Here is a 23,918-nt window from a genome sequence, read left to right on the forward strand (position 1 = left end):
ACGTAGAATTAGAGCATTAATACTTCCAGTACATGATGTTTTGATGTGGAATATTGAAAATCAAATAAGCAAAAACCAAAACCATGACAAGGCTGTTGTTTCTCCTGGTTATGTAAGTTGTCATTATTTGCCTTTTATAAAGTGTTTGTTCACAGACAAATAATTTCAATGTGGTGTTACCTACATTCCTCTTATTTTCAGATGGATATGTCAGTCAGACCAGTTCTAGTCTCTACATGGTTCTGCCAATAGTTATTTCAACCTCTGTGCTGTTGCTTGGAGCACTGCTGGTTTCCCACCGAAGGTAAATTTGTCCTCATCAAATCCCAGAAGGCCTTTGGAAGGCAGTGCAGCTTTGCTATGTCTGCTCAGCTGGTGGGCAGTGTCCGTATGAGGAAAGTTGGATTGCTTTTTTCATTTTTATTTTTGAGATGCAGTGTAAGGCAGTGGGCTCTTAAATGTTGCACCACAAATTGGAATGCCTTGTTATCTGGTCAGAGTAATGCCTGTTAGAGCTGGTGTCCTTTCTCAGTGGAAAATACCATGTCGGCCTGTATCCCACACTGCTTACTTCTGCAATATTTTGTGGGCAAGCTGATGGGTGCCAGGTGCTTTGAATTTGTATTGCACTCTGTGCTGCAGATTTAATTCTCCTTACCAACTAAAGTATGAAGGAAAAGCCAATTCCAAAAGAAGTGCATTTGAGTTTTATGGAGAGTAGGTTGGGGTCCAGTTCAGCAAAGGCTGCCTGTACATTTCATAATTCATGAAAGTGCTAGCTGCTGTGTTACTACTTAATTTTTCCATTTAACTTTGACCTTCTAGACTATGATTGTTTCATAGTCATAGTGTTCTGGATAAATGAAATGTCACATATTCCTTTTCTGATATAGCAAAGGTAAATAACAGCAGTACAGAATATATGAGTGCAGGACTAACTCCAGAATTTACCTCACCTTTCAGAATGAAGAAACTGCTCTGGGAAGATGTTCCGAACCCCAAGAATTGCTCATGGGCACAAGGAGTTGATTTTCAGCAGGTATGTGTTTCCCTGGTGCTGCTCCTCCCCAGGCTGTGCTCAAGGGCTGACTGCTCAGTACTGAGCCCAGTGTGTTGGTTAGTCTAGAGCCCATCTGAATTACTGAACCAAGCACCTAGAGCCTCTGAAATTGGCAATACAGCTGTTCTTTTAGCTGTAGAAAGCCAGCACCCTGAAATGTACCAGGACCAGAGACCAGCATCTCTTAAATGTAACACAGCAGTTGTAGAACCTAAACATGTCCCATCGGTGTAATGCTCCTGTACTGATGAGTGCTTGTAGCTGTATGTTTTGCTGGAGTAAAGTGCCTCTCCATTTACCACATGAATCAAGAGCTGTGATGCAATGAGCTGTGACCAGTGAGAGACTTTATGTGGACATAGCCCATTAGAACCAGGAAATGGAGCTTCTCAAGGAGCTGACAATGTACAGTCATTGAGACAGTGATCTAAATTAGGTCTGTTATCTCTAAAAGAAAGAGCGCCTAATGGGTATTTTAGTTGCATTCCCAGAGAAGGTTTCCTTTCTCATTTCATTTCAACAGAGGATGGACATTCTTTCAAGCCTAATCATGGTCACTGCCTGCTTGAACCTTTGGGCCATCTCCCAGGCTTCCTAGGGTTAGAAGGTTTCTCTATTTATATTCAGAAGACAAGAAACACAGACACCTAATGATGCTCATTTGCTTAATTATAATGAATTGTAGAAGTAGTTCTGTCAAAAATCTAAAATACCCTTGCAAGAATTAGGAATAGGTGCCATGTTACAGACCAGAACGTGGCTTGTCTCTTGTACAAGGCTCTCCTGTTAAGATCTTCTGAAGTTTTTATGTACCCCCGGTGCTGCAGCAACTCAAAGAATACAGATATTGTATGCATGTCGTGTCTTGGTGTTTTTTTTCACTTGCTTGATTGTTTTTTTCCCTGAAGGTTTGAATATACATGCTATTTATATGGCTTCTTTATTCGTTACCAAACAAGCAGCTGTAACAGTGCAGATGTCTGAATCATCTCTAACGTTAGAAACAAGCAAGCAGAAATCCCCGAGCACAATCTGGTTTGGGTTAGATGTTAGAGCAATTTCTGCATAATGTAACATGCATTTAGCCTTGCATCTTGATTTTAACATTATTTTTTGTTGCTTTTTATGTGCTAAAATACTTCTCTGATGCACCACACTGTATGTCTAAGTGTTAAATGTAGCTTTTGGAGTTCATTCTGCTGGGGAAAATGCAGAGGGTGTTCTCCAGCCTTGTACCCAGCAGTCCCTGTGCTTCTGCCGTGCTCTGCAGGGCTCAGTGTGTTTTCCTTGCACAGGTTGTTAGGGCCCAGAGCAGTCTGACATGTCTGCCTCCATGGCTGCACACTGAGAAGGGATGGGCCCTATGAGAAAACAAGAGCAAAGTGCCAGGAGTATCAGTTGCAGCAGCACACCTGTGTTTTCTCTGTTTAATCTTTGCATTTATTACAAGAGGAACTTGTGGCAATCCTCACTATCTCAGATGGATGTTGGATTTGGGACACTGGAAATGATTCTCCTTACTTGACTGGTGGAGCTGAAAGGAGCACATTAAAGCAGGTGATGTTTTAACTAGGAGGGGTGAAGTCATGCCTGCAGATCCTGCTCCATATTCATATCCTTTGCTCCATAATTAACGGGAAAGAAATGATGCATACAAGTATGAAAGAAGTGCTGTTTGACATGATTTTTGACAGCTCATTCTGCAGTAGAAAGCACGCCTCCTTCGTACCACGTATCAGTCTGACTGGAAAATACTGCTTAGAGTTAAGTGCACAGGGCCTGTCCTCAGATAAGCACAATCATCTCCTGCTCATTTCATGATATCTGAGTCTGAAACATTCTTTGCAGCAGTGTGGTCAGGGCCTAATTCTGCACTTGGATGTATGCATGCCATTTCCACTAGAGAAAGCAATGCACGGTGCAGGATGGTATTCTTGCTTAGCTACAATAACTGCTGACTGCATAAATAGCCCATCTGCCACTGCTGGAAAGTTCTGGTGTCTTTCTGAAGGCATTTGATGTAGAACTCTTTTTGTCTTGGCACATACTAATATTAAGTCCTTCAGTCAACATCAGACCATTACTTTGGATATTCAACAACGGACACTGCTACTTGGTGCTCCTGAACTGCATTTATGGAGCATTGTTTTATCAGAATTGTATTGCTTATTGTAGCAAGAGATTAAAATCACAGTTTAAAATAGGCAAATGTAAAAGCTTGCAAGACTGGGTCTACATGTGTGTCAAAATCAGGCAAAATCACGTTATTTGCTGAGTAAATGAAGTGTCTGTTCAGGGAGGTGCAGCAGGAGGGCAGCAGCGTGGGCAGGCACTGCTGGCAGGCTGTGCCATGAGGGGGCAGCAGCCCCAGCCATGCGAGTTGCTGCGCTCTGGTCCATCATTGCAGAGCACTCTGAGTATTTTGACACGTTCCTAGTTGTGCTGGCAGCTTTCCTGCTGTAAAATACAGTTTGTTAATACACACAAAATCTGTTTTTATCTGTTTGTTTTGTCTTGAATTCCTTAGGAAATATATTTTTTTCTCAAGTGAATTCTCCTTTGTAGCTGGAAGTTCCTGTTTTGTTCAGTTTGTGCTGTTGTATATTTTATATGCATGTATATTAGGTAGTAGGGAAGCACACATTCCTCCAAAATAAATGTTTCTCTTTGTGCAGTTCAGACATACAGCTGATATTCAGATGGGAATGCTCTCAGAACACAACAGAAAGCCCAAATTTGACCCTAAATATTCCAGCCCTAGCTGCAGAAGTTATTTTAGTTGGCATATCTGTGATCTCAGACTGTTTAAGTAATCAAAATGAAAAGTCAAGAAAATCTAAGGGCACAAGGCCTTTGTCTTACAAAGCACTTGGGCACATTTATTAATCCTGAGGCAAACAGGATCACTCTGCTGCTGCTTCAGCCTCAGTGGCTGCTGTCCAGCTGCTCTGAGCACGTGGCATCCCATGCTTTGACTTTCCCCTCAGTCTTCACCAACAGCCATGCATAAAGAAGGTGGAGATGTGTTTTAGGGGATTGTCAGTGATATGCTCTTACTAAAGCTATGGGGATTTTGTCTGTGATTCTTGAAATCTGTAGCTTCATGCTGAAATAGAGCTGTTAAATAGCAGATGAGCATTAAGCTGTATCTTTTCTTCCAGCCTGAAACTTTTGAGCATCTTTTTGTCAAGCACCCTGAAGCAATGTCATTTGAGCCTCTTCTTCTGGAACGAGAAATAGTGCTGGAAGACATCAGTGTTATTAACGCTTTGAAACAAGAAGACGCGCAAGATTTCTTAGCAATTGATTCCATGTTGACAAAAACTGAAGACTCTGAGCATGACTCTGCATGTCCCAGCAGCCATTTCAGTGGTTGCAGCTTCTCGGAGTGCTCCCCCAGTGCCCCGATCACTGCAGAAACAAGTCAGTCCAACATTAAGTATGCCACTGTTATCAGTAACTCTGGATCAGGTGGGCTTTACGAACAGAAGAAGAATCCCAGAAGTGGTTTCGATAGGTGTTTTCTAGCTGAAGACCCCTTGGCTGCAGGTGCTTCCTCAGGTAGCTCCTGGGAGCTGGGAAATGAGGAGTTCCTCCTGCTGCCTGACCAGGCTGGCAGCCGGCCCTGCAAGACCCTTTCCCTTATCTCTTCAGAGGGATTTTCAGAGCCTTCAGATCAGGATGATGCTTTCACAGAAGGAAGTAGTCCCGAGCGAGGTCTCTGTTACCTAGGGATAACATCACTGGACAAAAGAGAAAATGACATCTTTTTAACAGAAAGTTCCAGATTGATGTGCCATTTCCATACAGCTGATCTACTCAGAGGTGTGGGGTTTCTTCAGAATACACCTCCAAATTTAAATGCATTTCTCCAGAGCAGCATTAAAACCATCGTGCCATACGTGCCCCAGTTTCGGATAACTGCTGCCAAGGTGCAAGAGACCACAGAGAACAGCTGTTAAGCCCTCACGCCTTAATTTAATGCTCTTTATGGCTTTCTAAGTGTAGGTATGTGCCCTGTTTGTCCCTCTTAATTTCTTTTAGGAAGGCTGGGTAGCTGATCCTGTGCTTGAGTGACAGGATTTTAGTAGGAAGAAATTCCTCTTTTTGACCTAATTTTAAAATGTGGGGCCTTTTTAAAATATAATTTATATATAAATATATTCAAAGGTTTTCTGTTGGCCATGCAGACCCAAGTATGTGTGTCTCTCCATTCAGGAGTAAAGTATCTCTTTATACACGTTGGCAGACTTTGAGTGAGCTTGCTCTTGTTCCAGGTGCTGTGTGGGGAGCCCAAGACAGAGAGACCTAATCCATAGTGTTAGTGAGGAGATTGATGTGGAATGTACTCAGATTTTGTCTGAGAGAGAAATTCACACATGGTGTGTCACTGGGGATGGTTTAGGGGGTGAATGCAGCAGGCTGAGCTCATCTGGATGTGCTGCAGCCACTGGACTCTTGTACTGCCTGGTTGTGGGGCACTGATGTGCACCTACCTGTGGTTCAGGAAACAAATACATAAGGAAAATTCACAACCACATACAGTTGTGAGGCCCCCTCTTGCCCCTCACACCCTGATGTACTGATGGCTTCACTGCTGTCTACAGTGAATAGAGCCTGCAGATACGCAGGTGGCCCAAATGAAAGAGCAGTCAGAGCCCTGCAGTTCAGTTATTGGAAAGAAGGCTGTGACCAATAGAGGTAAGCTTGTGGCTGTGTTCCTGTTGTCTCTTTTAAAGTAAAGTCTCTTTTAAAGCAAAAGCATCAAAGAGCTGTAATAGGGGCTGTGAGGTTGGAGGCATGTGCTGAACAGCCAGTGGTGTATAAAGGAGAAGTGGCTGAGGGCTGCAAGAGGAGGGGAATAAAAATTCTTGTGGCCCCATAACTGTGGGGCGTTACCTGGCTAAAGTGGAGTGCTTGGAAATGAAATAACCACATTATTGATGTTGAACACAAGATTCTGGTACGAATGGTATTGCAGTAGAGCTAATACTTCTTCCAAACCTATTCCATAAGAACCCACAGCAGAAATGGCAGTAACTTGATCCAGAAATCCTGTGTTTTATCTGCAGTGAGCTCGCCTGTCTGTATGGATGTGAGGAAGTCAGGTTGTTCCCAGGAGCCCTGCTGAGCTCAGCCAAAGGGTTTCAGCTGTGAGGAGGATCAGGTCCTGCATCCCAGTGGAACCTTCTGGGATACGCAGGTAAACAAACCCACAGTTTTGCAAGCCAAATATATTTTTTCTACTTTATAGTTGAGAAATATTTTTGTATACATACTTTTTTCAAAGATCTATTTTGGAAAGCTGTGACAGATGAAAATATTGTGTATTCCAAAGCTAAATTTATGTGAAACTTACTTAGGCAATGCAAAACACAAGGGCAAAATTTATCAACAATAAATAGTACAAGTGTGAACATGTATTAGTAATAGGAAATCTTGTGGAGCAAAAGGGACCAAAGCAAGTACATATTTGCACTTGAAGAAAAGCTTTGCAGAAAGCCCATGCTGCTCCTTCTCAAACAAGCTGCTCACCTGGCTCTTGCTGGGTGTTTCCATCTCGGGTGCTGAATGTGACACAAATGTAATGTACTGGTGCAAAAAACACAGTATGTAGGAGGCAGCTGACCAGAACTCATTGCTTGGAAGCAGGACTGAAGGAAAAGCCTCAAGTCTTGAAAAGGAGGCTGTAGGGTGCAGCTGCCCTGTGGCAGATGCCACAAAGGCTGACTTGTGGCTGCTCAGCTGGAACGAACTGTGCTTTGGAAGGTGGCAGCAAGAGTGACACAAAGCTGCAGTTAGCAGCCAGGAGAATGCTAAACTTAGAATCCACCTGAAGAAAGAAATTCCGTGCTGCTGGTGAACCTGATGTGGCACAGCTTCAATGTGCTGGGAGTGAGCTGTGCACTGCCCTGGATGTGGACTCTGCTCTGTCCTCTGTCCTGTAGATTTGGCACCTGGCGAGGCCATGAGATGGGCAGAGTTCTGCTGCCCGCCTCCCTCCCCAGAGACTCTGCAGGGATTCTTTGTGCTGCAGCTGAATTTTGGGTAGACGACCCAGATTTTTGTGCTTCAGCCATCTGCTCTGCTCTACCTTGGGATGGGAAGGCACCAGGATTGCTTGAGATACGGTTTTGTCACTGCTGCTGCAGTACAGCTGTGCCCCCTCTGCCTGGAGGAACACCTCCCTGCCTGCTGCAGATCTCTCAGCTGGGAAGTGAGCAGTGCAGTGAAGCTCTCTGTAGACCAGAATAATAAAGGCATGGTTCATCACGAGCCTTGAGTCCCTTTAATTCTGCTTCCTGCAAAGTTTTCTTTCTTGAGAAATAGAAATTTACATTGATTTTATCACTGACCACTGTTAGCAAGTGCTCATCCACTAACCAAGGACAGGAGCAGTACTAAGCAAGGTAGCAGTCCATGGGGTGAGCCCCAGGGGCTTTCCTGGGCTGCAGGGATGGGACAGCTTTCCTGGGATGGGCACAGGGGAGGGCAGAAGATCCTGTCCCCTTTATGCAGCGCTGGTGTGGCTCAGAGCTGGAGGCAGAAGGTGCTCTCTGCACAGAGGTGAGGTGACAGCAGTAGAATTCTATTTCTGGGAGCCCAGCCTGTCCTGAATGCCTCACTGCCATCCCTGTCACTTTATTTCCTGATGGCTAGAGCAAGTGGTGCTCCATAAAAAGCCAAAGTTATGGTATGTCAGCAAAAGAAAACATGTGATGTATAATTAGCGTATGAGCAAGCAATTTAACCCCAGGTGCATTTCCTAAAGCAGTCTCAGCCTATGCCTCCAGCTCCCATGGTGCAGGTGAGCCTGGGTCCTGAGCAGTGTGTCTGTTTGTAAAGCTGCCTCTGGCATCTCCCCCTACACCAAAGGGACCTTTACTGCTGCTCTCAGCCTTCCTTCCCATCAGTGTCCAGCCTGTCCTGTGCCCCTCATCTGCTACCTCTGTGCTGCCTGGGGAGTCTAAGGCAAAGAGTGTTTGGGAAGCTGGGCAGAGCTGGGGCAGCTTTTTCTCACCATTACTCTCTCTCATTTTCAGGTCAGCTTTTGTTTAACAGAGCCAAATGCCTCCTGTGCCACATCAGATTGCAGGGATTTTATTCTGTGTGCAGCAGCCTTCTGTTTCACTTTATGCAGGAGCAGAATCCCATTTGCCCACTGCAGGATGTGACAGTAGTAGCAGCAGCTGTCTGGGCTCAGGCATGTTGAGAGATGGCTGTGGAAGCACACCTGGGCAGCTGGGCTGGGCTCCTCCTGATCCACCTCTGCCTTTGCTGCAAGGAATTCTGTGTCAGTTCCCCTCGTGTACACTGCCAGTAAATGGGTCATTGTGCAGCTTTTTCCTCTATGCTTTTTTGCCATGGATCCATGGCAAGGAAAGGCCTTTTCAGTTTAGGCAGGAAAAGCAATTAGGAGGAGCCACGTGCAGCTTCAGGAGTACATATTAAGCTCTAACATTCACCTCTTGCAAATTAATTTTGAAGAGCATTCAAGAGCATAGCTCATTTATCTAAGAAAATGAATGGAGAGTGTTGCCATTCCTTTTACAGGTCATTTGCAGCCATAATTAAACACCCTTTTTTAGCACGATTGATGTGTGAAGCAGCGAGGAATTGTTTCCCATTTTGTACAGCTGTAGTTTGGTGTCTGTTGTTGAGTCACGCTCTGTCTCACCAGCCTCAGTTCTCCCAGTTTGTGTAAAACAGGCCCTGTGTTTTTCTTTTCCGCTTGCATAAACTGCAAACTAATTTCTGAATGCAGCTTTCACTGCTGGCGCTTTCGCTTCTGGAACATCAATCATTCTGTGATCCTGTGATAATTTACAGTGATAGTTTCCAGCTGAAGCCGAAACACAGCCTTCTACCAGTGTCAGAAGGATGTTCGTTGCTGGTGCCAGCACTGAATGGGGGTCTGGCTGACTGCACACAGTGTGCCAGCCCATCCTGCCCCTGCCTGCAGCTCCCTGGGGGGGAACGTTGGCCCCAGGCTGTTACTTACACTGGGAAACTGCGTGGAGCAGCGCCTTGCAGCTCACTGGGTTGGGACACGGGGAGGGCAGAGCTGCAGTGCGGGATGTGACTTTGCGTCACAGCTTCCCCCCTCCCTGCGGTCACAGCTGAGGATGGTTTGGGACAGAGGAAGGAGTGCTGTAGCATCAGGAACTTCTGCCCTATACAGGATGAGGGCGAAGAGAGTGAACAAAAATCCCCTGCCCCAGAGCAACCTGACAACTAAAAGCATTATCTGGCGGTGAATCACATCTGCTGATTATAAAGGCTTTTTCTTTATGACTGTGAGCGTTCTCTGAGCAAAAGAGAGCCAGGGCCCAGGGCTGGGCGCATGGAGCAGCTCCAGTGTGCGGCACTGTGGCAGCAGGGTGCAGGAGGGGTGCAAGCAGGGTGCAGGTGGGCTGCCCTCAGCTCGAGAAATCTGTTAGATTTAAAAATACAAAATGGAACAGTGTGTGCTTCCAACCGTTACCCAGGGTGTGCTTCTGCTGTGGATATTCCACTTCCTGCATTCCCTGTTGCAGAAGACCTCATTAAAATGCAGGTTTCTACTCCATCCTCCATCCTGTTGCTCTCCCAGCAACAGGAGTTAATTTTGTCCATCTGCAGTGCAATCATAGGGCCCGATGTGCAGAGATTTCTCTGCCGTGTGCTGGCAGAGCCCTGGTTCCCTGTGCCTGACCTCGCACCCCCTGCTCCCACGGAACCACAGAATGCTTTGGGTTGGAAAGGACCTTTGGGCCCACCCTGCCCCGCTCTGCTTGGTTTTGGCAGGCATCATTAAAAAAAAAAAAAGGGAATTGTCTGTGTGAGACTCTAATTAATTAGTACCCATCAGGAGCTTCTGCAAGAGCTGTCATTGGCAAAGCGGGGAAAGGCACCAAGAAACTCTCACTAGGAAATCTGCATCAGTCTCAATGGCTCATGAAATACTGCAGTGCCCTGCTGCTGGGGAGGGGATGGGAAAGCCAGTGCTGAAGGGAGGTGGAGGGAGGGGCTGCTGGGGGCTCCAGTGCTGCTGGGAAGTGCTAGGCAGCAAGCTGAGGGTGGAGCAGTGCACACCTGGTTATGAAGTTGTCACCAGCAGCAATGCACAGTCACAGGCAGGTCACTTCTGAGCGCAAACAAGGCTCAAATCCTATCCCTGAAAGCTGTTTTTTAAACCATTTGTCTATTTAAATCTGAGCATAAGGACAGTGGTCAGCACTGCACATCTGCCCAGGGGGTGGGGGATCACCGTCCCTGGGGGTGTTCCTGAGCTGTGGGGATGTGGCACTGAGGGATGTGGGCATGGGGGGATGGGCTGGGGAAGCTGAGAGGGCTTCTCCAACCTGAGTGGTTCTATGATTCTATGACTTTATGCCAGTTAACAAACACAAAAGCTTTCTGGTGTTAGTTTTACAAAGCTGCTTCTCAGCAGAGAAACTCATTTCAGTATTGAAACGAGTGGCTGTCAGCTTGTCACTTTGTGAAGAAGAAGGAATGGGATGGGGAAGCCAAGGAACAGACTTGTTCTTCCCAAATCAGAGCTGGCAAAGCAGTGCTGGGAGATGTATGCATAGGTGGGCAGGAGACACTGCACAGGCTGGAGCTGCTGCTGGAAGGAAGCACTCAGAGACTCCTTCAAGCTTTAAACGATAATTAAAAATCTGGGCTAGAAGAATCTGGCAGTAAAACAATTATTTAGTCTTCTGCCTGCCTAATGTGAGGAGCAAGCTGCAGAGTGCTGATGCTGTTTTGGTAGAACAGCTTGCCATTGCTTGCCATCGCTCTGCTTCCAGCCGCGTGGCCATGAAAACAGCGGCTGAGAAACAGCGCCTGTCCAGAGCTGAGCGGGGACACATCACCAGCACTCCTAAGGAAATGACAACTCTCTTCTAAAACAAAGCATCCCATGTAGAGTTTCATGGCTGCAGAGAGATTACTGCCTACAGCGGTACCTGAGGGATGCCTGCTGAGTTTGTGTTCAACCCACAGGATTTTGAAATGCGCTGTGAGGATATATGCCATGTTTTATTTGCCTTTTGTCTTATAAACGTGGGTCCCTTCTGCTCCTTTTCTGATGAGTTAGATATGAAAAGCGATGTTGAATTAGGAGCCCTGTCCTTATCACTGTGCGCTGACTAACATCCCATTTCCTGTCAGGGCTCTCAATAGATTGCTCTGTGAGCCACGTGGAGCTATTGAGCTGCGGCAGCCGCTCCTGCATTGGTGCATTAGTGAGGTTAGAACTGCATGAGCATTTGCAGAGATCTACATTCATCATATCTGGAGGTATATTTCAAAGCAAGTGCCGCTTTGTGACACTCTCAACGGGCCATTAAGGGGTGACGGTGGCCAGAAACACAAGGCAGGCTATTGGCAATGTCTGAGGCAAACGGGAAGGACATGGTGCTGGGAAGAAATGAGCTCTCAGCTTGCTCAGCTGTAATGAGCAAAGGAAGGACAAATTCTGCTCTGATGCTGTAGACAGCATGGGGAAGAACAGGCTTGCCCCAATGCACCTGTAGCACCCAATGCTGAAGCCCTCCTTCCTGCCATCACCACCAGCCATCATCCAGCAGCTCTGGATTTCGCACTCCTCTGCGGCTGCTGTGCACAAAAAACACAGGGGGCTGCAGGGAGCGAGCGCTTCCTGGGCTGTCACGTGTGTGAGCAAAACAAACCATTAGAACTGGGTTTAAATGCAGCACCCAACTCACGGCCTCCCTCTTGTCCTGCCTGCTGTCAGCGCGGCACAGACAGTTTGCATTCACTGCTCTAAGCAGCTGTTGTTTATTTGATCATGTTTCCGTCTACCTTGTTTTTGTTGTATCAGCTACTGCCAGGCTAAAACACAGAAGGTTTTGTTTTCTTTTAATTGGATCTGGTTTTTATAGGTAAAATGCGGTGCGTGGTATCTTGACTGAATCAGGCACATATTTTGGAAGTGATTTTCTAAATCTTACCAGTGAAAAATCTAGATGCAAACAAGAGAGGAAGATAAGACCTTATCTTTGTAAGCCTCCTTATGTGCAGGAAAATCACCTCCATGTGCCTCTATCAGATTAAACCTGCAGCTCGTGTGGCTGTCCTCTGTAGCCACACAATTACAGACAGCCCCGCTGTGTGTGCTTGTGTTTGCTCACCGTGTCACTGTGCCAAGGTGAAGGTGAAGCAGCGCTGAGGGCTTCAGGTGTCTGTGCATGAGATGAGCTCGCTGGGGCTGCACTCAGATTCGTGGCTCCATATGCAGGCAGGCAAAGGCAGGAACGCCTCGTGGAGAATAAGCTGGGGATGAGCTGCAGGAAAAGAGCAAAGAGAAACACCTTAATGAACACTGAATGGTGGCAAAGGGTGCTCTGTTCTGACTGCAGCAAGGCAGACGGTACAGACAGCTGCCGCTGGTTTGTGCCCTACTGGTGATGTGGTGTGAGCCAGAAGAGGAAAAGCAGAAGGCTCCACTCCTGTAAAGGCTGCGATCCCTCTGGAGAGCCAAATGCAATCAGTCAAGGTGAACACCTGGAGGAAGGCACAAGAAGCACAGGTAGGCAGCAGAAAGGACCATGTGTTCCCTGCTGCTCAGTTTATCTTGAGAAAAACGCAGCAATGTACAAATGGAATTGTAGCCCTTAATATGCAATTTGAAGCCATCTGTACCTCAGGGCTGATAAAAAGGCACTGGGAGCTGAAGGTGTCACCCAGACACCTTATGGACTGCTGAGATAAAAGAAATGTCACAGACTGGCGGACAGACATCTGTCTAACTGCACACTTCCTGATCAAGACAAGAAAAAGGAAGTCAAAGTCTGCAGAGGTGCTGGTTTCATTCCTTGTGGCAGCGTGAAAGATGGGATGACACTGCTGTAGGTGTCTCTGTATCTGATAGAGTGACTCTGATGTGGCTTTTGTCATCTTCACTGGTAGGAAAAAAAAAACAAATAGCTTTTCAAGGTGAGAGAACTTATGAGAGGTGGAAAGAGAAGGTGAGGGGTCGGTGAAAGCTGCAGGCACTGAGCGTGCATCTGGCTGCCCCTGGCCTGCACCCAGTGCTGTGTCAGTTACGTCTGCTGATGATTCACAGAGAAACAGCACTGAGAACATACAGTGGGCACCAGCACTGCTGATAAGCATCGTCTGCTGGCACACACCTCTTCCCAGCACATCCATCCTCACTATAAATGATCTGAGAGCACAGATCATGCAGTGAACTGGCACAGGGTGCTGAGGGCATCCACAGGTCCCCATGGCCCTGGGCAGCCCCACCTGTGCCCCCACCTGCAGTGCTCAGCTCCCAGCCCAGCAGTGCTGGGGGCACCCGTACAGCCACATACCCACCTGCACAGTGCTCAGCCTCATCTGGCCAGGGCACAGCTGCCTCGTGGGGCTGGGGCTTGGAAAGCTGCCTGGGGGAACGGTGAGAGGAACGAGGAGCCCATCAGAACAGACACAAAGCACATAAAGTGCAATAGCCGATTTGTTGAGGGTTTTTTTTTTTTTTTTGATGATTTAAAATGGTTTCTCTTAGGCAGCTGTAAGGAAATGGTATGCAGAACAGATGATTTGGATGAATATACATCCAGTTCAGGTTGGTGCTTTGCCAAGACCCTGCCAGAAAAAATACTCTGTGAGCAGAATTGTGAATAGCTGAGGTGGGCAGGGCCCTGGGGATGGCTCCAGGCAGCAGCTAGAGCAGCATGCCCTCTGGTTCTGAGAGCTGGACGAGTTGGAGGTATAATTTACACAGACATTCCTTTCTATGGAGAATAGCTTGTATAAGCATCATCACTGGGGATTTCCACGATTGATGTGGGAACAGAATGTCCCACTGAGGGAATGGGATGAATTTTTTTCAACCATTTGTGGTTGAAAAAGGTATCTGTTACGGATAAATACCTCAATCCTGTGTTTTATAGTAGTGTTGACCCATAACATTTGTTCCAAAGTAAACCTGTTTCCCTATTCCATGCAAAATATTAATGTTTAATTACACAAAGGGGCTGAATACTGACACTTTGCAAGAACAGCCATTTCCCAGTGGATGAAGAATGCCAGCTTCCGTGTCAGGGCGTTATTATTTGCGTGTTACATCTATTGCTTGTGATCAGACCGGTGTACTGGATGGATCTTTGGCTGGTTCCTTTGTGAAATACCAGGGCCTTCCAGCCTTGTCTCTTATGCAAGATGTCTGTGGCTATTTTTTCCACAGAATTCATCACCATCTAGCCAGCAGAGCAGTCCTCCCTCCCACAGCTCCATAAACTGGGCTGGATGCATCAGCGCCGGGAGTTTAGGCTGGCAGCCAGTGAGCCCTCACCAAGAGGATTAGCTATTCTGCTGCAGGTTTCCCTGCCATGTCAGCTGTGAGCCCAGCCCTGGCTCTCCATTTTCCCCTCTCAGGGATTTGGATGCTCACGGAGGGCTGGGCTGGCTGATTCAGCTCCGTGTCTGACAGCGCTCTCACCAATGCTGGGTGGCTGAGGGGGAGGAAGAGGAGTGCAGTGCCCTACTGATGGCTGTAAGCAGCCAAACCACAGAGAAGCTGCAGAACACTGAATGGTGTCAGCTCCTTCCCTTCTGAACACTGTGCCCGAAAGAAACAGCCTTGTCCTGTCCTCTGTGCTAAGGGTTGTCCCCCAACCCTCACAAACCGGCCCTCTGGGTGCAGCACTCAGGGCGCTGCCTTTTGGTCCCACCATGGAAGCAGCTGCTGACTCTGGAATGGAAGGGAATACTCAGCTTTTCCAGAGCAGGGCATAATAGAACCCACCTCCCGATGATTTCTGCAATAACTCCTCTGTTATGAAACGTGGAAGGTAAATTTCACTGTCTGATCACAGGAACACAGCCTCAGCCACACTCCATGTAATTCCCCTGTATCTGATATATAAGAACTCCTTTGCCTATTTCAGCTGCAGTGGAAGAGCAGAGATGGGAGCACAGACATTCATTAATTATGCTCAATGAATTAATTCACTGATGTCTTACAGTACTCAGTGTATTCCTTCCCATTTTCATACTGCCCTGTGATTCTCCTACCACCCCTCCCATCAGCTCTCACTCCAGTACCCCTGGCTGGCACCAAGGCCTTCATGAAGAGTTGCAGAGGTAACAAAGCCATTCTGGTGCACAAACTGGGGGGCACAGAGATGACACTGTTTGGGGAGGCAATGGCTCCCTTCTCCTCTTTGTGCTGGCAGTAGCGAGGAATCTCCTGCCCATCCCTTTGCTGAGAAGAGGAATTCTGGAGGGATTCTGGGGATGGCACAAAGGATTGCCCCTGCAGGGGCAGCTCTGGGGCTGTGCTGCCTGCTGGGAGCAGTGCAGGGCATAAACTGCAGCTCAGAATCCATTCTGCCAGTGGTGCCCTCGTGGCACAGCCCCAGCTAGGCAGCTAGAAGGATGGGGAAGGGAAGTGATTTCATCTCAGAGACAGAAAAATTTCCCCTTTTCTTCTGGCAGTGAAATGAGGGCTGTGTTCCCCTTATTTTTAGTATTGCTGGTACCAACCATCCTCCTTCAAAAGCACATTTGCTTTTACTCCATTTCTATTTTAATAGGAAACTTGTCTTTTTACTATTTTGACAGCCCCTCACTGAAGACAGTTATTCTATACAAGCTCTCCCACCACATTTATCACAAGGTATCTGAGTGCATTAAGCAAAATGACTAACATCTGCCAGCTTATTTTTTTCTCATAGTCTCCTCAGATTGGAAAAAAAAAAAAAAAGGATAAAAAGGATAAAAAAGATATAATAGCATCCTGTTTTGGTACATGGGATTTTCCCCCCGTCCTCTTTTACATATATATTATCCTAGTGTTTTATTGTGAAGAAAGCAAAGCTTGAGAAGTGTACACTTCTCATGGAGCAGGATGTGGTGGTATTTAATGGCATTTACCCCTCAGTTCATTCCATGCCCTCAGACTGATCCCGTGACGATTCTGCTGACCACAAAACCAGAAGGTCTCTCCATTGACTGACAGCAGCGGAGGTGTCAGTGATGCCCTCCACCCTGGGAGGGCTCTGAGCATGAAGCAGGAGGTGAGGATGCTGCACTTGATTTTTTGTTTTATGAGGAATTAGAGCAAAGTCTAGGATGGTTCCTGGTGCAGCTGAGGTGTTCTGCAATGCCCTGTATGCTAGCTGGAGTTTGTGAAGTGCATCACATGAGAGGTGATGAAGGCATGAATAACTACAGTAAAGTCATCATACTCCAAAAAAGGACAAACATGGTAAGTCATCACCCGCAGATGACGGAAAGCATTACTCAGACCCTGGTGAGTGAGAGCTCAGTGCCAGCACCACAGCCAGAAATACTCTCAGCTTGCTGCCGGAATTGACCACTTGTGCATCATCTCCACATCACTGGCACTCGAGTGCATCATCAGATTTCAGGGCTCTGATTAGCAGGGGACCCCATTAGTGAGGGGTCCAGCTGTGGAGGAAATAAGTCCTATTACTGTGAAGTGGATGTCCCCTGTCAGACAGCATCTGAAGCCTCTGAGTAATTATCTTGGCAGTTCCTGCGTGGAAGGCAGTAGGATCCCAGGGTCAACAGCTTTAACATGATGCGACACAGGAGAACAAGAACAGATGCCTCCCTCCTACCTACCAAGGAGGAGATCACCTCATCGCCGCCCCTAGGCTGTCTCATCTCCAAGGCTTGGTTTAAATTTGTGAAGATCATAGAATCATAGAGTCACTCAGGTTGGAAAAAACCTTAAAGATCATCAAGTCCAACCACAACCTAACCATCCTACCCTAACTCTACCAACCCTCCACTGAATCACATCCCTGAGCACCACATCCAAATGGTTTTTAAACACATCCAGGGATGGTGACTCAACCACCTTCCCAGGGAGCCTATTCCAGTGCTTAACAACCCTTCCTCTAAAGAAGGTTTTCCTGATATCCAACCTAAACTTACCCTGGCACAACTTGAGGCCATTTCCCCTCGTCCTGTCACCACTGACAAGAGACCAGCCCCACTCTTGCTGTAACATTTCAGGTATTTGAAGAGAGCAATAAAGTCTCCTCTCAGGTTTGTCAAACAGAATCTACCATTCATTAACCCATGCTGACTGGGCCTGATCCCCTGGTTGACCTTTAATTGGTGGCTCCTGAGATCATCTGTTCTATAACCTTCCCAGGCACCAAGATGAGGCTGATAGGTCTGCAGCTACCATCATCTTTTTCTGGTCCTTTTTGAAGATGGGCACCACATTTGCCAGTCTCCAGTCCACAGGACATCCCCAGATAGCCAGGACTGCTAAAGAATGATGAAGAGTGGCTTGGCAACCATAACTGCCAATGCCCTCAGCACTCTAGGGTGAAATCCATCTGGCTCTATGGACTTGTGAGCATCCAGCTTTCAGAGCAGGTCCAAAACCATTTCATCATGGATTATGCAGGGCCTAATCTGCTTCCCACCCCTATCTACCAGCTCAAGCAGCTATGATCCCAGGTAGTAACAAGTCTTACTATTAAAGACTGAGGCAAAGAAGGCATTAAGTACCTCAGCCTTATCCTGATCCTTGGTCACCAATTTGCCCTCAGCATCCAACAAGGAATGGAGATTCTCCCTACCCCTCCTGTTGATGTGTTTATAGAAATATGGAAATATTTATTGTTGTCCTTTACCTTAGTGACCAAATTCTGTTCCAGCTTGGCTTTGGCTTTTCTAATTTTCTCCCAGCACAGCTTCACTATGTACTTGTAATCATCGTAAGTAGCTTGCCCACTCTTACAAAGACCATCAACTTGCCTTTTGTTCTTGAGTTCCAGCCAAAGGTCTCTGTTCAGCCAGTCCAACCTCCTTGCCCATTGGCTTATCTTCATCACTTGGGGATGGTCAGCTCCTGCGCCTTTAAAATAACTTCCTTAAAGTATTCCCAGCCTTCCTGGGCTCCCACGCTTTGCAAAACTACCTCCCAAGGGACCCTTCAACCGTGGTCCTAAAGAGGCTCCACAAGTCCAAGGTGACAGTTCTGCTGACTCCCTTTCATGATTCAACAAGGATCAAGAAATCCAGCATCTCATGATCACTACGCCCCAGACGGCTTCCAACCTTTATATCCCCCACAAGACCTTCTCTGTTAACAAATAGCAGGCCCAGGATTTTGCTTCCCCTTGTTGGCTCCTTCACCAGCTGTGTCAGGAAGTTAATCTCCCACACATTCTAGGAATCTCCAGAATCGTTCCCTATCTGCTGTATTATAAATCCAGCAGATGTCTGGCAAGTTGAAGTCCCCCACAAGGACAAGGGGTAGAGACCTCGAGACTTCACCTAACTGTCTATAAAGTGTCTTGTTGACTTCTTCATCCTGGTTAGGCCTGTAACAGACTCCCACGACAATGTCAGTCTTATTGGCCTTCGCTTTTAGACTGCCCATAAGCTCTCAATCTTATCATAGACATTTCCAGCAGAGTTACAAGCCCAGAATGGAGGAAAGGAGAGGAAAATCTAGGGAGATGGTGTATACTCATTAAATTTTAATGAAATTTAATGTAATCAGCACTTCTTAAAACTACTGGCACGTAATCTCCCTCCCAGGTAAATTTTGTTCCTATTTACTAACAAATTTAGCAGTTTCCAGTGTTGCAGATTGAGTAACTGCTCTATATAGCAATGAAAAGTTATTTCTCTAAGTCAGGAGCAATGTTAATTGGTTAAGTGTTGTTTTCCTACATACTGTTACTTCCATATGACATCCCAGTCTCCGTATAAATTAACCATAATTAATGTTTCCAAGAAGTAACATTTTTGCCGCCTGTTGTTACTGCAGCAATTTTGCAATTTAAAAACAACGCTTTGGAGTACTTTGGGGAGCAGAGCTGATGGGGGAGCATTGTGGAATATAAACATTAGAGACCTATTCTGCTAATACATACTTGGGTCACTGAGATGTCACACAGACCACAGCACTAGAAAGTAGTCAAAAGTAGTCAAAAGCCCACAAACAAACAGAGCACAAGACAGAGCTCCGATGTGCTATTTATCTAAGTATATAGGCCTGGATTTACATCTTCTAGACAGCAAAGTGATCAGATGCACATGACTTTAAATGAAAGTTTTACTGCTAAGGTAATGATGACTATAAAATAAGGGAAATCTGGGATTTAATATTGCTTTCTCATCCTGATTAAAGCGAGCGCACAAACGTTGTCTTACATAACAATTCTATAAATTGATGGTGGGAAGCATAAATTCATGATGGAAAGCACAGCAATGATAGCAGGGTGGCAAGGTCTTTGACTGCTGCAAATGAAGACAAATCCAAACACAGCAGCCACAGATGCAGAAATAAAGGAAAAAATGTGCTTACCTTTGGAAGACCTCAGGTAGGCAGGGAGCTCCAGTAAAACATCCTCACCTCCACTGCCAACCCTTAAATGAAGTCTGGGAAGGTGTGGATCCTGACTCCACCCCTTCTGGTCACTCAGCTGCATTGCATTGCATGCACCTGAGCTCCCCTAGGTTGGCCCTGCCTTCCCACCAGGTGCTCAATCACGGAACTGATCAGATTCAGAGATGCTGGGAGGTGGCCTTTGGGCAGCTCTGCGGGGGACAGCACAGGAATGGGAAGGTTTGGCCTTGCACATCGGATGCGTGACATGACGTGGCCCAGTGGGGATCTTCAGGATTTGCCTGCTAATGTGTGTTTGAGGATTAGCTAGATTCTGCAGAGAGTAACAAAAAGCACTGATTGTATTGTACTGGTCTACCTAAATCATATGCAACTGCTCAGAAAGCTGGCAGGGTATCAGCCAGATTTATTAGTCTTAAGCCTTTTAGGGTGTTCAGAGCTCACTGACAATGACATGTTTGTGTTCACGAGTGGTACCTGGTGAACAGCAGTAAACTTTGCAGCTCTCAGTATTCTGTTCCAGTGAGATTATAAAAACTCAGGGCTGGTGGAATATCTTAATGCCATGGATGTGTTCTCCAAGTAGACTTGGCAGATTCCGGAGAGGAAGATAAGAATAACACAGCCTGTGATATGATCACAGCATGAGCTCTAAGAAATTTCTTAATTTCGCCCTCCTCATGACAGCCTTTGTTATCAGCATTTGAGTTTCCAATGGGGTGTCAGAAAGCCAGAGATCTGTGAAGACAGGAGAAAGGCCAGCTCTTTCTGTCCTGGTGATGGCTGCCATGGCCAGCTCCTGTGCAGTGACACACTGCATCTGTGTCACTGTTTGCAGATCACTCACTGAATCAGGATTACTGATGTGCCTCGTTGCCAGGGAATTAGAAGACACTACCCACTGTCTGAAGGCTGTGGGGGCCTGAGAGCAACATTCCCGTTTCCTTGGCTTTGTAGTCTAGCAGACAAGGCTGACTTTTATTTGAGCTATTTTACTTGTCCTGTCCTAACTTACATACGCTCTGCGCTTTCTTAGTTAAGCAGAACTTAGACATGACTTACCTAAACGCTATATAACCAACAATCAAAGATTGAACTTCTTGCCATAAATGAATTTTTGTGTGTGACTCTCTGAGCAAGGCAGCATCCAGAGGGAAAATTCACCTTGCTTCTACTCCTGTGTGTAGCCAAAAACTTTATTTGCAATGGCAAAAAAGAGGGCTGATGTGATCCTTCAATGTGCAAGTAGGGTCCTGGGAGTGAGAGTGGGAATGTGGTTTATGGAAATGATAAGGCTGTTATCAGAATACTGCAAATAGTTTTGCAGCCCACATTCTGTAAAAGGTATTTACATGTTTTGAGAGGCCTGGAAAGAATTGCAAAAAGACATATTTGAAGAGTGGAAGAACGCCATTATAATGAATTTGAAGTGCTTGATCCATTTATTTTATCAGAAAGAGGATTAAGCCGTGGCTTGATCAGCATGTTAAATACTATAAGAGTTGTTGGTTCAGCAGGGAAGGGCAAAATAAGAAGCACTGCTTGAAAGCTGAAGTCAGAGAAGTTTAAATCAGTGCGTTAAGTGTGTTTTTTGTTGTCGTTAGTGAGCAACCAGTGGAACAGCCTGCTGAGTGGTGACTTCTCTGACGTCCAATCTTCTGACCCAGGCTGGGAGACTGGGGGATCTGCTTTGGTCAAATACACAATTCTGAGCAGGAGGAAGCTGGTGAAATGCAGTGGCTTACGATGCATAGCAGGTTAGATCAGGTCTGACGCTGGCTTAGCTTGGCTTTTTGGAGGCAGTTGGGATTTGTGTGCCTTATTCTTTCTGAAAACTGCAGAGGTTTTTCCTACTGTAGGGTGCAAACCGGTCTGTGTCTGTCCATGTGGGGCTGTGCATGTGGCTGTAAGCCACCCCAGGGCTTTCAGACCAACGGCTCGGTCTCAAGCAGAGCTCCTGCATGCACTGCCACACAGACTGCTTTGGGCACATCAGGAAGAGCTGTCCAAGATAAAATGGTGCCAATCTTTCTTTTTTGAGACTGCAACCCTGACAGGCTAGGAAATGTTGAGAACAGTATTTTATTGGCAAAGGAAAGGATGAGATGATAAGCTGTAAAGGTGTGAAATGATTCCAGAGAAATGTTTTACAGTTGCTTTAAAAATCCTGCCATTCCAGCATCATGGCTGCCTGTCTCTGTAATCTTGTTTGTGATGTGAAGTAATGAAGGAAACACAGCACATACCTGAATCATCATCTGAATGACACCTATCAGCAGTCTTACACTTTTTTTTTTTTTAATATTAGATGTACAGAAATAAATTTCAAGAAAGAAAAAGAGTGAAAAAATGAAATTTTTGCTGATCATTACTAACTCATCTTGTGTGTACTAAAAGCTATCTAAGTGTATTTTATGGAAATCTAACAAGTGGTTATTAACTCTTCATTTCACAAGTCAATGAATAGCTCTTCATGCAATCTCTTCCCTCCCTCCAGGCCCCCCCTTATGATTGTGGTACAAAACTTTCATTCAATATTGTTCTCTTGCACTGCACTGCATAAAGGCTGGTTTATCAAGATCTGGTGCAGTCTGCCCTGAATCTGTGGGACACTGGGTGATGAGATAGTCCTTGAGCACGAATTAAACAGCAGCTTTCTGTTCACATTTCAGAGACTGCAGTCATTACTCCCTGAAATTAAGGGTCTGTGTCCTCTACAAATAGTGAATTTAACTTGTAATTCAAAAGGTTTTACAATGAATGCATTTCATTTTTGTATTCTAGATTCTGAGGTTTTGGGAGTTGGAGCTGCTCCTTTAAGACTGTTAAATATTACTCCTCAACTATGAAGGCAAGAAAATTACTCTTTTCAAAATGTGAATTAACTGACATTAGACTACTTTGGAAGCCAGGCCTTTGATGAAGACCTCAAACATCCAGAGACCTAGCAACACTGCTAGGATCAAACAGATGCTCCTGCTGTAGCCAGCCCACATGAAATGACTTCTTCCAAGCCTCCACATCACAGATGTGTGGGGTGCTGTGAGCAGCCCTGTTGCACGGCTGCACCCTCAAGGCAGGCTGCACTGTTTGCTGCTGCAGCTGCGCTGCCTTCGGTGGTGTTGAGCTGTGCATACCTCCAAGGGGACGTCCTGCTGCTGCCGTGCTGCCATGTCACTGTGATGCCACTGCTTTGCTGCTGTGTCACCATGTCTTTTGCCCTGCCAGGGGCCAAGTGCTGGGGTTCTGACGGCCATGTGTCCTAGAACCATAGAATCACTCAGGTTGGAAAAGCCTTCAAAGGTCCCCACTCCATCCCACAGCCCCCATGCCCACTGCCCACGTCCCTCAGTGCCACATCCCCGCAGCTCTGAACACCCCCAGGGATGCTGACCCCCCACCCCTGGGCAGCTGTGCAGTGCTGACTGTTCTTTGGAGCAGAGATGTCCGCCAGCACCCAGCCTGCCGCTGCCCTGCACAGCATGAGGCCATCACCTCTCATCCCATCGCTGTTCCCTGGGAGCAGAGACTGACCCCCCCTCACCCCAACCTCCTGCCAGCAGCTGTGAGGAGCATTGAGGCTCCTCTGCTCCAGATCACAGAATCCTAGAATCCTTAGAGCTGGAAGGGACCTCTGAGGGCCATCAAGTCCAACTGCCCTGCAGTGCACAGGCACACCACAGCTAGGTCAGGGTGCCCAGGGCCTGATCCAGCCTGGCCTTGAAAGTCTTCCAGGGACGGGGCATCAACCACATCTCTGGGCAACCTGTTCCAGTGCCTCACCACCCTCACTGAAGAAGATTTTTTCCTTATATCTAACCTAATCTAACCTCCCAGAGCTTGAAGCCATTTCCCGTTGTCCTGTCATCTCAGACCCCACCGAAGAATTTGTCCCCTTTTTTCCTGTCACTCTCCCTTAGAAACTGTCAGGCCGCCATCAGGTCACCTCACAGCCTTCTCTTCCCCAGGCTGAACAGCCCCAGCTCAGCCCGTCCCACAGAGAGGCGTTCCACCCCGGGACCATTTTTGTGACCCTCTTCTGGATCCCTTCTGCGTCCCTCCTGTGCCGAGGGCTCCACACCTGAGCAGAGGTGCAGATCACCTCCCCGACTGCTGGCCACGCTGCTTTGAGAGCCACAGAACTGCTCAGGTTGGAAAAGACCCTCAAGATGACCGAGCCCAGCGCTGCTGCAGGGCACGGCTGTCCGTGCGAGCCGTGAGGGCGCAGCGCGGGCTGCCCTCAATCCTTTCGTGCCCCAGTTTGTACGGGTAACGGGGGCTGCCTCGAACCAGATGCCAGATTCTGCACCTCACGGCGTCGCCTCCCCCCTCCGGGGCCTCGCTGAGAGCGGGAAGCCCGGATCGAACGCGGCGCCGAGCCGCGGCCTCGCACAGCCGCGAGGGGTCGAGGCGCAGCGCGGGCTCCGCGGGCACCGCCGCTCTCCTCACGGGCGGCGCTCGCCCCTCCCTCCTTCCCGCCCGTTGCGGAGCGCCCGC

General features: G+C 47.1%; 1 protein-coding gene and 1 long non-coding RNA gene across 9 annotated transcripts in view; one reads left to right on the forward strand and one right to left on the reverse strand.

Annotated features, from left to right (window-relative positions):
* LEPR (leptin receptor) overlaps positions 1-9,868 on the forward strand; it is a 44,342-nt gene extending 34,474 nt beyond the window's left edge. For 6 of the 8 annotated variants that reach the window (XM_031603919.2, XM_090146822.1, XM_090146819.1 and 3 more), the window contains 4 exons: positions 202-304; positions 964-1,039; positions 4,222-5,068; positions 6,133-8,095. In XM_031603919.2, coding sequence (XP_031459779.2) covers positions 202-304; positions 964-1,039; positions 4,222-5,022 — 980 coding nt within the window. In that variant the 3' untranslated portion in view covers positions 5,023-5,068; positions 6,133-8,095. The other 2 variants (XR_016469395.1, XM_090146824.1) reach the window with 2 other exon arrangements.
* Positions 4,740-23,699, reverse strand: LOC149916921 (uncharacterized). Its single transcript, XR_016469396.1, has 4 exons — positions 23,503-23,699; positions 22,559-22,683; positions 12,202-12,354; positions 4,740-4,803 (listed from the first exon to the last, which is right to left on the reverse strand). It is a non-coding gene; the product is annotated as an uncharacterized LOC149916921 (long non-coding RNA).
* Positions 23,700-23,918: the final 219 nt, after the last annotated feature.

Source organism: Phasianus colchicus, chromosome 9 (genome assembly GCF_987193195.1).
Source record: "Phasianus colchicus chromosome 9, bPhaCol1.hap1.1, whole genome shotgun sequence".
NCBI classification, from domain to species: domain Eukaryota; kingdom Metazoa; phylum Chordata; class Aves; order Galliformes; family Phasianidae; genus Phasianus; species Phasianus colchicus.